Source organism: Scyliorhinus canicula, chromosome 1 (assembly GCF_902713615.1).
Source record: "Scyliorhinus canicula chromosome 1, sScyCan1.1, whole genome shotgun sequence".
NCBI lineage: Eukaryota > Metazoa > Chordata > Chondrichthyes > Carcharhiniformes > Scyliorhinidae > Scyliorhinus > Scyliorhinus canicula.
In genome coordinates, this window is record NC_052146.1 from 216,041,011 (window position 1) to 216,054,443 (window position 13,433).

Genomic DNA, 13,433 nt, shown 5'->3' on the forward strand with positions numbered 1-13,433 from the left:
CTGACCTCGATGGGCTGAATGGCCTCCATCGGCACTTGAGTAATTCTGTGGTTCTATTCTAAGAGTGATAAGGAACCTCCTACTCCCCAGGATGCATAATGTGCCCAGGCCATCGAAGGAGAAAGGCATAGATTCTTAAATTCAAATTATCAAAAAGCTGATATGATCCAACTCCACACCCACCTTCCAACCATCACCCTGGCTTCACACATCTTCATTATAAATGAGATATGGGTGCAAAACACCCGTACCTCAATTATAATGGCTCTACCCTCCCATAACCACTAGGAGTTTTACACAATGACAAAAGACTAAAACTGTGCACAGACCACATAATCGGCTCGATATGTTTTTTGCTAGAATTGGGTAACAGGCGACTCTCACCCTCATGCTCACACCCTTGCAGGATAGAAGACAACAATAAATAATCAACAACAACATAATCACAAGGGAGTAATGTCCAGGATTATAGACTAATTTCAGGAGCATGACACATCTATTTTGCTCGATGGCCAAAGCCACGACGGGATGAGTGAACACTCTTCAGGATCGCTCCAGTGAACGAAGCACCTTCACATCCACCAAGCAGCCCACAGCCCAGGCCCCAGCAGTGGGGGATTACTCAACCCACTCAGCCACATCCAACCTTTCATAACGAGCATTGAGAACAGGGTAATATAGAGCCAGCTCCCGGGTCTCAAAGAACTCGCCTCCCACTTCTCGCCAGGGACAAGGCTCATGGACATAACTTGCTCGGCCCCTACATCCCGAATCTGTCAGGATAAATCACGCAATGGAGCAGGATTCCAATGTCTTAAAGGCGCGCCCTTATCAGGGAAAGTGCTCTTCCGAATGCAAGGACTCTCTCGTGCTCCTCCGCCATTCTGATAAGGATACCGTGCAAATCTTCAAAGTGAGCTGTAAAGATCTGCGCCACAGAGCCGAGATCTTCATCCCGAACAACATTCTCAATGGTAGCCTCCACCGGAGCCAAGTCTCCCGCTCACCAGCAACAGCGCCACTGCAAGCTAGGCTCCACCCCAGCCAATACCGACTGCTGCGGTCAAACAAGGATTCTCTGCTATTTATCTCAGCTCCTTGGCAAAACTCCAATCAGGATCTTCCAGGGACATGGTGCAAGACGATTATCCCAAGAAAAGACAAATATGAAATGTGCACCAGATTAAAATCAGGCTAAAGGGATCAAGAGAGTTGATCAGCCACGATCATAATGAATGGCAGAGCAGACTCGAAGGGCCGAATAGCCTCCTGCTATTTTCGATGATTGTGTTACAAGATGAGCAGAACCAGAGCTGGAAAGCAGCCAATCCCCCCCCCCCCCCCCCCCCAACATTGACAATGGAAATAGGGCAACTTCTCCCGGGTTGCCAATGTAAAGAGTTGAATGAACTGATTCCTTTAAAGGCTGGAAGAGGAGAGTTGAGCTTCCCATCATTCATCTCAATCATCTGAAAACATTTCATGTACAATGATCTACTTGGGCTATTGTATCATTTGGCATAATAAACACAGCAGGATCACAAATGGAGATAAAAGGAATAACTATTTTATAGGGACAAGCAGGATCTCTGTTTAATATGTTCGCCGACATTTGGCACCTTCACCCATTTTGTGCTCCAATCGGGGATTAGGACTGAAACCAATTGTCTGAAAGAATGGATGCCAACCTTTCCGAAACGTTTATTGAAATATTAATAGATCTGCTGATCGCATGAGTTTAGCAAAGGATTGTGGGTGGCGGGGTGGGAGGGTTGGATGGGCACAGCCAGAAGATTTGGACGTTTGTACATTTCAATGGCCGAATGAAGCAAATGGCCTTCTTATCTTTGGGGGATTGGTTTCTCCAGACGAGACAAGAGTAAACCCTGCCAGTTTGCATGTTGGAATAGTTTTGCCATTTTAATAGGTGCAGTTTTTCTGTATGCACTGAGCACAGTCTTTGAACAGTGCCTGCACTGAGTCACGTTAGTCGAATTACGGGGCTACCTTTTCTTTAAATGTCGAGTTATAAGACTTGTATCAATCTATAAAGGAATACTTTACTTTTTAGCCGTGATGGGGAATTGTTGGACTTGATCCTGAATTTTTACTTTGCCAGTATTTCTCCAGCCCCCACATTTCTTCGCCGGAGAGGCAGGATATGAATATGACATGAGGGAATTGTAGGTCTCTGCAAATGCAGGCTGAACCTTAAATGACTCATCTGCATCAATGTGATGAATTTGTGAAGAAAGATTGAATCATAAGCTGAAAATGCTCTGGTCAAACCTCCCATGATTTGGTGCCGATCCGAGAGAAAGGTTCTCGTGTGGGTTGTAATTGTTAAGAGATGATGTGACACTTTGTGATGAAGACATAGTGTTCTTGCCGTGATGCTTCGAGATTCAAAATGATCCATGATGAGAGGTAAGCACCTGGTTATTAAGTTTTATTGAAGGTTTGGCCCCATTGTGCTTTCTCTCTGTTTTGACTTGCTCTGGCTTCTTCCTTGGGTCTGAGAGGGCAAATTCCATTATATTTCATTTTAGAGCTTGATAACTGTGTGTGTGTGTGTGATTGAGAGAGGGTAGGGGGAAGCAATACACTAATTAGAGTCTGTTTTGACAGCGTGTTCTGTGCCATGTTGTAAACTGCAATATAAGAATGAGCAATAAAATTACTTTTCCTATCCTTGTGTGCAGTGACATGGTGTAGTCTGACAAATCTTTCAATTGCATAGTAGGTGAAATAATACATGTTATAGTTCCTAAAAAAAAAAAAGCTGCAAACACAGAAATGAAGTAAATTTTGTGAATATTCTGTCGAATCGTGTTACTCAAACTCACTATATGTACGGTACTTTGCAGGATGTGTAATTACTGTTCAGTATGCTTGCTCCAAACCATCAGTGAATTTATCATGAACACAGACTATCGAGCTCCAGCTAAATAAATCCTACTTCTTGAAGAGTCCTCATGCGCTTCTCTCCTGCGTCTGCCCTCCCCTGGCTCAGGAAGTTCACAGAGTGACTTGACAAGGCAGGAAGATCTCAAATTCAATTCCCTGCAGTCTTGTAAATTTAACTCCTCTTAGCCCAATTCGTAGACATGCCACATATGAATGTCTGCACCTCTGGCATGTGCAAAAAGAGGAAAAAGCACTCATGCTGACTGTGGTATCCTGAACTGATTAGAGTTTGCACCCAACCGGACCGGGCGTGAATGTGATTGTGTTTGGCTGTGATGCTCTGGGGTAGTGTTCACTGCAAAGGCTCATTCATAAAAATAACCAATTGGCAACATAATGGAGGGTGGCTAGAAGCAATGGAAAGAAACTCCAGGAGTGAGTCGACATCAGGAGAAGGCATTTGGAGGACAAAAGAAAATTATTGGAGAACAATATGTCTGGAAAAAGCTGTCAAACATGTCAAGAGTTTCAGCTACTGGGCACTTGACAAAACAATTGGTTAATGTGTGTTTTTGTTCTGTGTGTGTGTATGCACAAAATTCCCAATACTTCCTAGAAATACTCAATCGAATACGAAGACATTTGAGGGCTGGTAGGGGAGGAGAAAATGTTAAAAACATTTTTCCAATTAGGGGGCAATTTAGCGTGGCCAATTCACCTACCCTGCACATCTTTGGGTTGTGGGGGTGAGACCCACGTAGACACGGGAGAATGTAAACTCCACACAGGTAGTGACCCGGGGCCACAATCAAACCTGGGTCCGCAGTGCTGTGATAAAATCCTAATTAACTGTAGAAAATATACCCGTCTGGGCAGCATGGTGCACAGTGGTTAGCACTGGGACTGCGCCGCTGAGGACCCGGGTTTGAATCTCGGCCCTGGGTCACTGTCTGTGTGAAGTTTGCACATTCTCCCCATGTCTGTGTGGGTTTCACCCCACAATCTAAATATGTGTTGTTTAGGTGGATTGGCCATGCTAAATTGCCCCTTAATTGGAAAAATAAAAATAATTGGGTACTCTAAATTTATAATTAAAAAAAGAAAAAAAAAGAAAATATACCCGTCTAATTTGACATGTTAGTACCCTTTCCCTTCTGCTCCCCATCTTCCCACCACTTTGTAAAATTAAAACACATCCCAGACTTGGGGTGTACCCAGATTCTCCACATACTCCAGCCCTGTCACAGTTCAAATGCAAATGTTTCCGTGGTCATTCATGCATGATTCAGTGAATGTTCTTTTGAGCTAAATTCATCTTTCCACAGGCTGTGCTTCCTGCCTCATACATACACAAGCCCACACATTGATATAGCACAGTCCATATGTTACCCTAGGATCGTGTAGGTACCAATCTGTTTGAATATTGAATATAAGATAAGGATTTGTTTTGGTTTGAGTTACCAGACCTATCTTTAAAAGTGCTCTTTTCACATTGGCATTACCTAAGGGTTAGAAACTTGATTGATTGTGGAGGGGTTTGGCATCTCAGTCAGAGCGACTTCCCACATGTAAATGTTTGCGATTGGGAGCCAGCAAACTCTCTTGCCGACAATGTATTGGGCAGACGTACATGTCCCCACGCAAGAAACACTACTGCTAATTAATGTCCTGCCTCTCCCTGGTTAAATTGAAGGAACGCCAAGGCCTCAGAGCAAGTAGTGAACAACCTGGTTTGAAACCTGGTTATTTTGTGCGAGTAGAACCTGGAGCAGAATCTATTCACTGCTGCTCACCAGCTTTCATTTTTTGGGTTTGATCCAAAGCAAAGCTCAAAATTGAACAGCTTAGTTTGAGAAATGTTATGTAGTTAAACCACAGGTAGAGATGTTTTGCTGTGAAAATTTGTACTGACCAGACATTCTAATTGTTCAGTTGGTTTGGGATTTGATTCTGGTGAAGGATTATTGATGAAGTATTAGTGAAGTTATAAATCGAGAACAGAAGTCTTTTCTATGATTGTACATTAAGATGGATAGTTGTACGGCTACGGGCAGCCAAGGTTTGAGAAGTTTAATGCCTTCGATACCTGGGAAATTGTACATTTGAAAAAAAAGTTTTCTTTTCTTTACTTAGGCTGCTGCTTTTATTTTGATAGCTTGGGATATAGATATCGTGGCAAATATCTGTTCTATGGTATGTTTAGCCTGTATATTTTAAAAATAAATTTAGAGTACCTAATTATTTTTTACCTCAATTAAGGAGCCAATTCACCTAACCTGCACATCTTTGGGTTGTGGGGGTGAAACCCACGCAGACACTGGGAGAATGCAAATTCCTCACGGACAGTGGCCCAGGGCCGGGATCTGAACCCGGGTCCTCAGCGCCGTAGTCCCAGTGCTAACCATTGCGACATGTGCTGCCCTTGAGCCTGTGTATTTAATGAATTGAGATTCCTAATCTAATGCATGGTTGAATTTCAGGAAAGGCCTTACTGTGGTCCTGTTAGGTACAAACTCAAATCTTTATTTTAAAAAAATATTTTTATTCCCCTTTTTCACATTTATCATATTTAGAGCAACAAATTAACAATAACAACACATACAATGGCAATCCCCTAGCCAACAATCCCTTCGTCCCACCCACCCTCAAACAGCTCCCAACATTTCAAATACAAAACACCAATGAAAATGACGCCCCCCCCCCCCCCCCCCATGTTCAATGTCATCCAATTCACGGAACTGCATGATAAACAAGTTCCTATGAGTTGTGGAACCATTCCATCCTTTCCCTCAACTCAAACTTTACTTTCTCGAGCGTTAAGAACTCCAGCAGGTTCCCCCGTCACGCCGAGGCACAGGGTGGAGAAGCCGACCTCCACCCCAACAGAATCTGCCTTCAGGTAATCAGCGAGGTAAAGACTAAGACGTCTGCCTCCGCACCCGCTTCCAACGCCGGCCGACCCAACATCCCGAATATGGCTTCTAGGGGACCTGATTCGAGTCTCGCGTGCACCACCTTTGTGATTACCCTAAAGACATCCCACCAATCCCTCTCCAATTTTGAGCAGGGCCAAAGCATATAAACATATGAACATGATTTGCGGGACGCCCCCCCCCCCCCCCCCCCCCCCCCACCCACAGCATTCACAAACATCCTCCACCCCCTCAAAAAGTCGGCTCATCCTCTCATTTGTGAGGTCTGACCTATACACCACCTTCAACTGTATCAGCCTCAACCTCACGCATGAAGTTGACGCATTATCCCTCCGGAGCACCTCAACACCACAACCCCTCCTCCATGACCTCCAACTCCTCCTCCCACTTTGCCTTAATCCCATCCAGTGATACCTTATCGTCTCCTGGAATAACCCCATAAATCGCCGACATCACCCCCTTCTCCAATCCCCCCGCCGTTAATATCTCTTCCAACAGTGTGGGGGCCGGTGCAATCGGAAAGCTCTGTACCTCCTTTCTGGCAAAATTTCGGACCTGCATATACCTAAACAACCCCCCCCCCCCCCCCCCCCAAAAAACCTTATCCAACTTTGCAAACTGGCCTTCCAGAAATGAATCTTTTAACACCCTAACTCCCCTCTCCTCCAATCTCCAAAAATCCCCATCCGCCCACAATCTAAGGGGCTGGCACAACTGCCTCCAGATCTTGAGCGTCACCACTACCACCCTGAGTATTTCCCTGGGGCCAGCGGGAGCAGCGCCGTTGCCACCGCTCTGAACCCCAACCCCCTGCATAGACTCTCCTCCATTCCAACCCACTGGGATTTCCCCCCCCCCTCTAACCCAGCCCAGCATCTTCTCAGCATTCGCCGCCCAGTAATAATACATTAATTTGGGAGACCCACCCCCCCCTGCTTGCTGTCCTCTGCAACAGCACCTCCTTAATCCTAGCCATCTTACCCACCGCAAATAAATAAGGTGATCATCTTTTCTACTTCCTTAAAAAATGCCTTTGATAAAAAGATCGTCAGGCACTGAAAAATGAACAAAAACCACGGCAATACATTCATCTTAATTACCTGCACCCGACCTGCCAGCAATAGAGGAAGACAATCCCACCTTGCCAAATCCGCTTTTACCTCCCCACCAAACTAGTTATGTTATATCTACGGAGCTCCCCCCAGTCTTGTGGCAGCTGCACCCCCAGGTATCTAAAGTGAAGGTAGCACGATGGCACAGTGGTTAGCACTGCTGCCTCATGGCGCCAAGGTCCCAGGTTCAATCCTGGCTCTGGGTGACTGTCTGTGTGGAATTTGCACATTCTCCCCGTGTTTGCGTGGGTTTCGGCCCCACAACCCAAAGATGTGCAGGGTAGGTGGATTGGCTATGCTAAATTGCCCCTTAATTGGAAAAAATTAATTGGGTACTAAGTTTATTTTACAAAACGGTCTCTAAAGTGGGTTGCCGCCCCTATGGAATGGCAGCCCCCCCACCTCTGCTCCCACCCCCTGGCCGGGACACCGCAAAATATTGGCTTTTGTCCAAATTTAGTTTATACCCCGAGAAAGACCCAAACGCTCGAAGCAGCTCCAATACACCACCCATCGAAGCACTTGTTTCTGACACATACTAGCAAGTCATCTGCGTACAAAGATACACCTCCCCACGCACTATCCCCCTCCACACCCCCAAACTTCTGAACACGATGGCCAAAGGATCGATCGCAAGCGCAAACAACAGGGGTGGGAGGGGGGCATATGACACCCCTGTCTGGTCCTTCGATGTAGAGCAAAATACTCAGAATTCATATTATTCATGAAGACACTCACCCTCTGTTCCCTGTAAAGTAGTTTTACCCACTGCACAAATCACGGCCCAATCCCAAGCCGCTCCAAAACCACCATCAAATACCTCCACTCTATCCGGTCAAACGCCTTCTCAGCATCCAGAGCCACTATTACCTCTGTCTCTCTCCCCTCCGCTGGTGCCATAACTACATTCAGAACCCTGCTCCCTCTTACAAAGCCGCTCTGATCTTCCCCTATCACCTTCGGGAGGTACTCCTCCAACATTACCCGCCAACACCTTCGCCAACATCGTTGCATCTACATTCAAGAGTGATATGGGCCTATATGTCCCACACACTGTCGGATCCTTATCCTTCTTGAGCAACATGGAGATCGATGCTTCCCTCAAAGTCTGTGGCACCCCCTTTCCTATCGCCTCCTCAAATATTCCCACCATCAGCGGTACCACCATATCCCTATATTTTTGATAGTACTTCACCGGAAACCCATTCGGCCCTGCCACCTTCCCCAACTGCATCCTCCCAATCGCATCTTTTATCTCCTGCTCCCCTATCACCCCTTCCAATGTGGTCCGATCCTCCCCCAACGTCAGATATTCCAAACCATCCAGGAATTCCTGCATTCCCCGATCCTCCCCTGGTGGTTCTGATCTATACAATCTCCTAGAACTCCTCAAAAACCCTATTAATCTCGTCCAGAGCCAACACCAACTTCCCTGTCCCATTCCAAACCTGAACAATTTTTGTCGCCGCTGCCTCCCTCCAACGTTGGCCTGCCAGCATGTGTCCCGCCTTCTCTCCATACTCTTAGACCGCTCCCCTCACCTGCTCCAGTTGGCGCAATGCCTTTCTTGTGGATAGCCAGTCAAAACCCACTTGCAACTCCTTCCTCTTTTCCAACAGCGTTGGATCTACATCCTCTGCATACTTCCTGTCCACTTCCAACATCTCATCTATTAACTTTTGCCACTCCACCCTCTCCTCCTTATCCACCTTTGCCGTAAACAATATCACCCCCACCCGCCCCATACCACTGCCTTCAAAGCTTCCCATGCAATGCCTGCAAAACTTCCCCAGTACAATTAAACTGCACATACTCCTCAATCACTTTTCCAATCTTATCTCAAAACCCTCAGTCCCCCAACAGGCCCACATCCAATCTCCACCCTGCCTCTGCAGTATTCTCTTCTCCAACACCATATCAACCCAGTGCGGTGCATGGTCCGATATCGCAATTGCGAATATTCCAACCCCTTGATACTGGCCAACAGCGACTTCCCCACCACAAAAAATCGATCCTTGATTAGGCCTTAAGAACTGAAGAGAAGAAAGAATACTCCCGCTCCCCCGGGTGCAAGAACCTCCAAGGGTCCACTCCTTCCATTTAGCCCAGCCAACGTCTTCGCTCCCCCTGACTGGGTAAGCGATTGCGGTTGTGACCTGTCCAATTTTGGCTCCTGCACCATGTTCCAATCTCCATCCACTATCAATTCATGTGAATCCAAGTCAAGGATGGCCCCACAGACCTTTACAAATCCTGCATCATCCCAGTTGGGACCATACATGCTTACCAATGTCACCTCCATTCCAATGCCCCTGTCACTATTACGTACCTAACTCCCTGATCTGCCATAACTTTCTCCATTTGGAACCACACTCTTTTATTCACCAGAACCGCAACCCCCCCCCGCGCCCTACTATCAAAACCCGAGTGCAACACCCGGCTAACCCACCCCGTTCTAAACCTCATCTGATCCTTCACCCTCAAGTGAGTCTCCTGCAGCATCGCTACATCTGCTTTCAAACTTTTCAAATGTACAAGCACCCTCGACCTCTTCACTAGCACTAGACCTCCCAACCCCCTCACGTTCCATATAACTATCCTTTTTTAAAATAAATTTAGTGTACCCAATTCATTTTTTTTCCAATTAAGGGGCAATTTAGCATGGCCAATAATTTGGCATGGCCAATTCACCTAACCTGCACATCTTTGGGTTGTGGGGACGAAACCCGCGCAGACACGGGGAGAATATGCAAACCCCACACGGACAGTGACCCAGAGCCGGCATCGCACCTGGGACCTCGGCGCCATGATGCAGCAGTGCTAACCACTGCACCACCACTCTGCCCGCATGTATCTATCCTAACAGGGGGTCTCTTCCCCCTCCCTGCTTATCCACCATCATCATAATTTCAGGGCCTCCCCACTGAGCCTGACCCATGCTCTGGACCGAGCTTTGCAGTTTTGGCTACCTCGTGCTCCGATCCCAGCTCCACAGTTTCAGCTGCCTTGTATTCTGGGCCCAGATCCGCTGCTCCGGCTGCCTGGTGTTCTGGGCCGAGTCCCGCTGCGCCGGTTGCTTCAAGCACTATCTTCCGTCTCACTGCTCCAGCTGCTTCACACTCTGCCCTCAGTCCAACCATTTTGGCTGCCTCGCGTTCCTAATTCGGGCCTGCCGCCTCCACTCTCAAAACTTCTATTTTTCTGATCCTGCTTTATAATCAAACATGGGGAGAAGTAAGGAGGCAGAGAGATTGAAGGTTTTGAAAATTGATTTAAAAAGTCACCCAAGTTCTGATCTGGGATTAACGAAGGCTGCTTTGGATTCTGCTGACTTAATAGTCGCAGAAATTTGATGGACGTGCTACTGGATTTTTTTTTTCTCGATTTTATTGTATTGCACTTAAATACAATATTTTCTTTGTTTGTGAAATAGTTATCTGTTTGGGTATGGGACTAATTGTAAGATGCGTTTGTGAAGAGCGGTCTTTCTCATTGCGGTTTTGTCTTCTGTGCATACTCACTCAATCAAGAAAAGTCAATGTTCTGAGACCAGCGAAGTAGGCTAAAAGTTACAGGGTCAACTGCACAGGTAAATGTTTTCAACGGGTTGACATGTGAGCAAGTCAAATCCAAAAATGACCAATGAAATAAAGTAAAAGCCAGCAACACTGAAGATTTCATATTAATTAAGTAATTTACACATTTTATAAATTATAATATATGACTGATTAATTGCAACACCTCATGTTGAAATTACTCTGATCATCATTTAAATTCTGTTATAAATTGCATGGGACTCATCCAGCTGAGGATGATCTTTCCCTTGTGCCGATTGGACTGATTAACTGGCAGTAGTATAACAGAAAGGAGTGAGGATCCTGAGATGTGTAACCTGGTCTTGTGTAAATACTGCTGTTATGCTGAATAAATGTTTTTCTTATGAACTCTTTGGACTCCCTCGCTGCTTACTTCATTGGCGACGAGGATGAATTGGAGCTGTCGCCCGCCTTTCCCCCAATTTATTTTAATAGTGTGAACTGTGGTACGGACTTCTCGTTGCTGCGAGGCCCTCTTTTGGAACCTGTATTGAAACGGCAGGTGCGAGCCGGTCGAGGATTGATGCCGGCTTGTGCTGGGAGAGTTCCAGGGTCTGATGTATCCGGCAGTAACCGGAGGTGACCTCATCAGGGCGACTTCTGGTGATAGTCACGCAACATTTCATCCGTTTTCAATTTGCGACCTTTTTGCGATGCTGGCTTGCTGTGGTAGAATGGTTTACTGGGCAGTCCTTATTGGAGTTGGCTGCTGCCCTTTTGGACTGTGGTTTCGGTTTGAGTGTGCCGTTGATTTTGAAAGACTGTTCCATGATTATTGGGACTACGAGATGGACTACAGCGGTATTTTACATGGGTACTGGTGCTCCACATGGCTGCAGGTTTTGGGCCTACAGACACTGTTCGGGCTGCGGACCCGATGTTTTTTTTTTGTGTGATGTGCCTGAAATAATTGGTATTGTACAAATTCTGGGGCGATAGCTTTTGGGTGTGATTAATTCCCCTTTTTTTGTACGTTGATGCTGTGGCAGGCATTTTTGGGGCATGTGGGGTGGAGTGTTGAGCATTGTCTGATGATCCCTGGTCCCCTGTGGCTGAAACTTCTGCGGTGTCAATAAGGCCTTGGTTCGATGGGTCAGACACCGTTCTCAGGCTCAGCTGTTAATGACTTTGCTCTTTGTATGGTTAGTGGGGGTGTTGGCTGGATGTAAAATGCCCGGCAGAGTGTATGCCGGTTGGTCCTGATTGCCTGTTTTGTGGCAACTTGTTGCAGCCCAAAACGCTTTTAAAAAATATTGTTGTTTGGTAATTTGTGGTTTGTTGAACTGTTCTTTGTCCTGTTTGTTCTCCTCGATCTTTTTTTGTCCTCTCCATCGTTGTTTTAGAGTGAGTTTTCAGGCTTGCGGGGGAGGGGTGTTATAACCCTGCATGGGACTTATCCAGCTGGGGATAATTGTTCCCTCATGCTGATTGGTCTGTGAGTTAACCAGCATTAGTATAACAGGTTAGCTGCTACAGTGCAGAAGGAGTCTGCACCAACCCGCCAAAAGAGTACCCTACCTCGACCCAGTCCCCCGCCCTATCCCTGGAATCAGACCTAACCGTTGGACACTAAAGGACAACATGGCATGGCCAATCCACCTAACACCTTTAGACTAGGCAGCATGGTAGCACAGTAGTTAGCACAGTTGCTTCATAGCTCCAGGGTCCCAGGTGCGATTCCCGGCTTGGGGTACTGTCTGTGCAGAGTCTGCATATTCTCCCAGTGTCTGCGAGGGTTTCTTCCAGGTGCTCCGGTTTCCTCCCACAGTCCAGGGATGTGCAGGTTAGGTGGATTGGCCATGCTAAATTGCCCCTTAGTGTCCAAAAGGTTGCTGGGTTACGGGGATAAGTTGGAAGTGTGGGCTAAAATGGGCTGCTCTTTCCAAGGGCCGGCGCAGACCTGGTGGGCCGAATGGCCTCCTTCTGCACTGTAAATTATATGATTCTATGACTATGGGAGGAAACCGGAGTGCCCGGAGGAAACCCACACAGACACTGAGAGAACGTGCAAACGCCACACAGCCACCCAAGATCGAAATTGAACCCTGGTGCTGTGAGGCAGCAGTGCTAACCACTGTGCCATAGTGCTCACTCAGGGGTGGGCACACTACGGCCCGCGGCCCGCCAAAGGTCTTTATGCGGCCCACCAAGTCATTTAAAAAAAAAATTTTTTTTTTTTTTTTAATTTAAAATTTTTAAAAAAAATTTTATTTTTAAGGTTAATGGGGGGGGCTGTTGGGTTACTTACTGGTATAGGGTGGATACGTTGACTTGAGTAGGGTGATCATTGCTCAGCACAATATCGAGGGCCGAAGGGCCTGTTCTGTGCTGTACTGTTCTATGTTCTATATGAGGCGCCCAGAATCATAACCGGGTGAAGTAATTATTTTACTTAATATACTATGCGGCCCTTTAAAAATTGTGAATTTCTGAATGTGGCCCTTGCACGGAAAAGTTTGCCCACCCCTGTGCTAACTTGATATGTCTTCCGTTTATGACTGTAAGCATGCTAACATATTTCTATAATTAGTTATTCTATGGCAAGCGAGCATAGTATTGAAAAAATGCCTTAAAGCTGTGGTGTTTAATTTTTAAAAATAGATCAATTAGTTTTGTCGTTGAGTGGATCAGAATGGTTTGATTCTGCTTTGACAACCCAAGTCTTATAGGATTTGGTATTGTATAGAGTTTCTAAATCGAGAGAGAAGTTGGGAAGGAGTGAGGTGACGCCTTCTGAGGAAGCCTCGTTTCCTCGTGTAGTTTGTCTTCCTAATGAGCACAACAGCTGGAAGTTCAGGAATGTAGCTACTGGCTTCCAGAAAACCCCCGAAAGGTAGACTGTTGGACGAGGTTGTTTCTGATGTTGTGAAGTGAGAAACACTGAC

At 46.3% G+C, this 13,433-nt stretch overlaps 1 protein-coding gene across 1 annotated transcript in view; it reads left to right on the top strand.

The window, feature by feature from the left end:
• The first annotated feature begins 2,395 nt into the window (after positions 1–2,395).
• Positions 2,396–13,433, top strand: part of LOC119971649 (sprouty-related, EVH1 domain-containing protein 2-like) — a 133,869-nt gene continuing 122,831 nt past the window's right edge. The window contains exon 1 of the mRNA XM_038807491.1: positions 2,396–2,427. Within this exon, the coding sequence (XP_038663419.1) occupies positions 2,411–2,427 (17 nt within the window). The 5' untranslated portion in view covers positions 2,396–2,410. The remainder of the gene's footprint in view (positions 2,428–13,433) is intronic.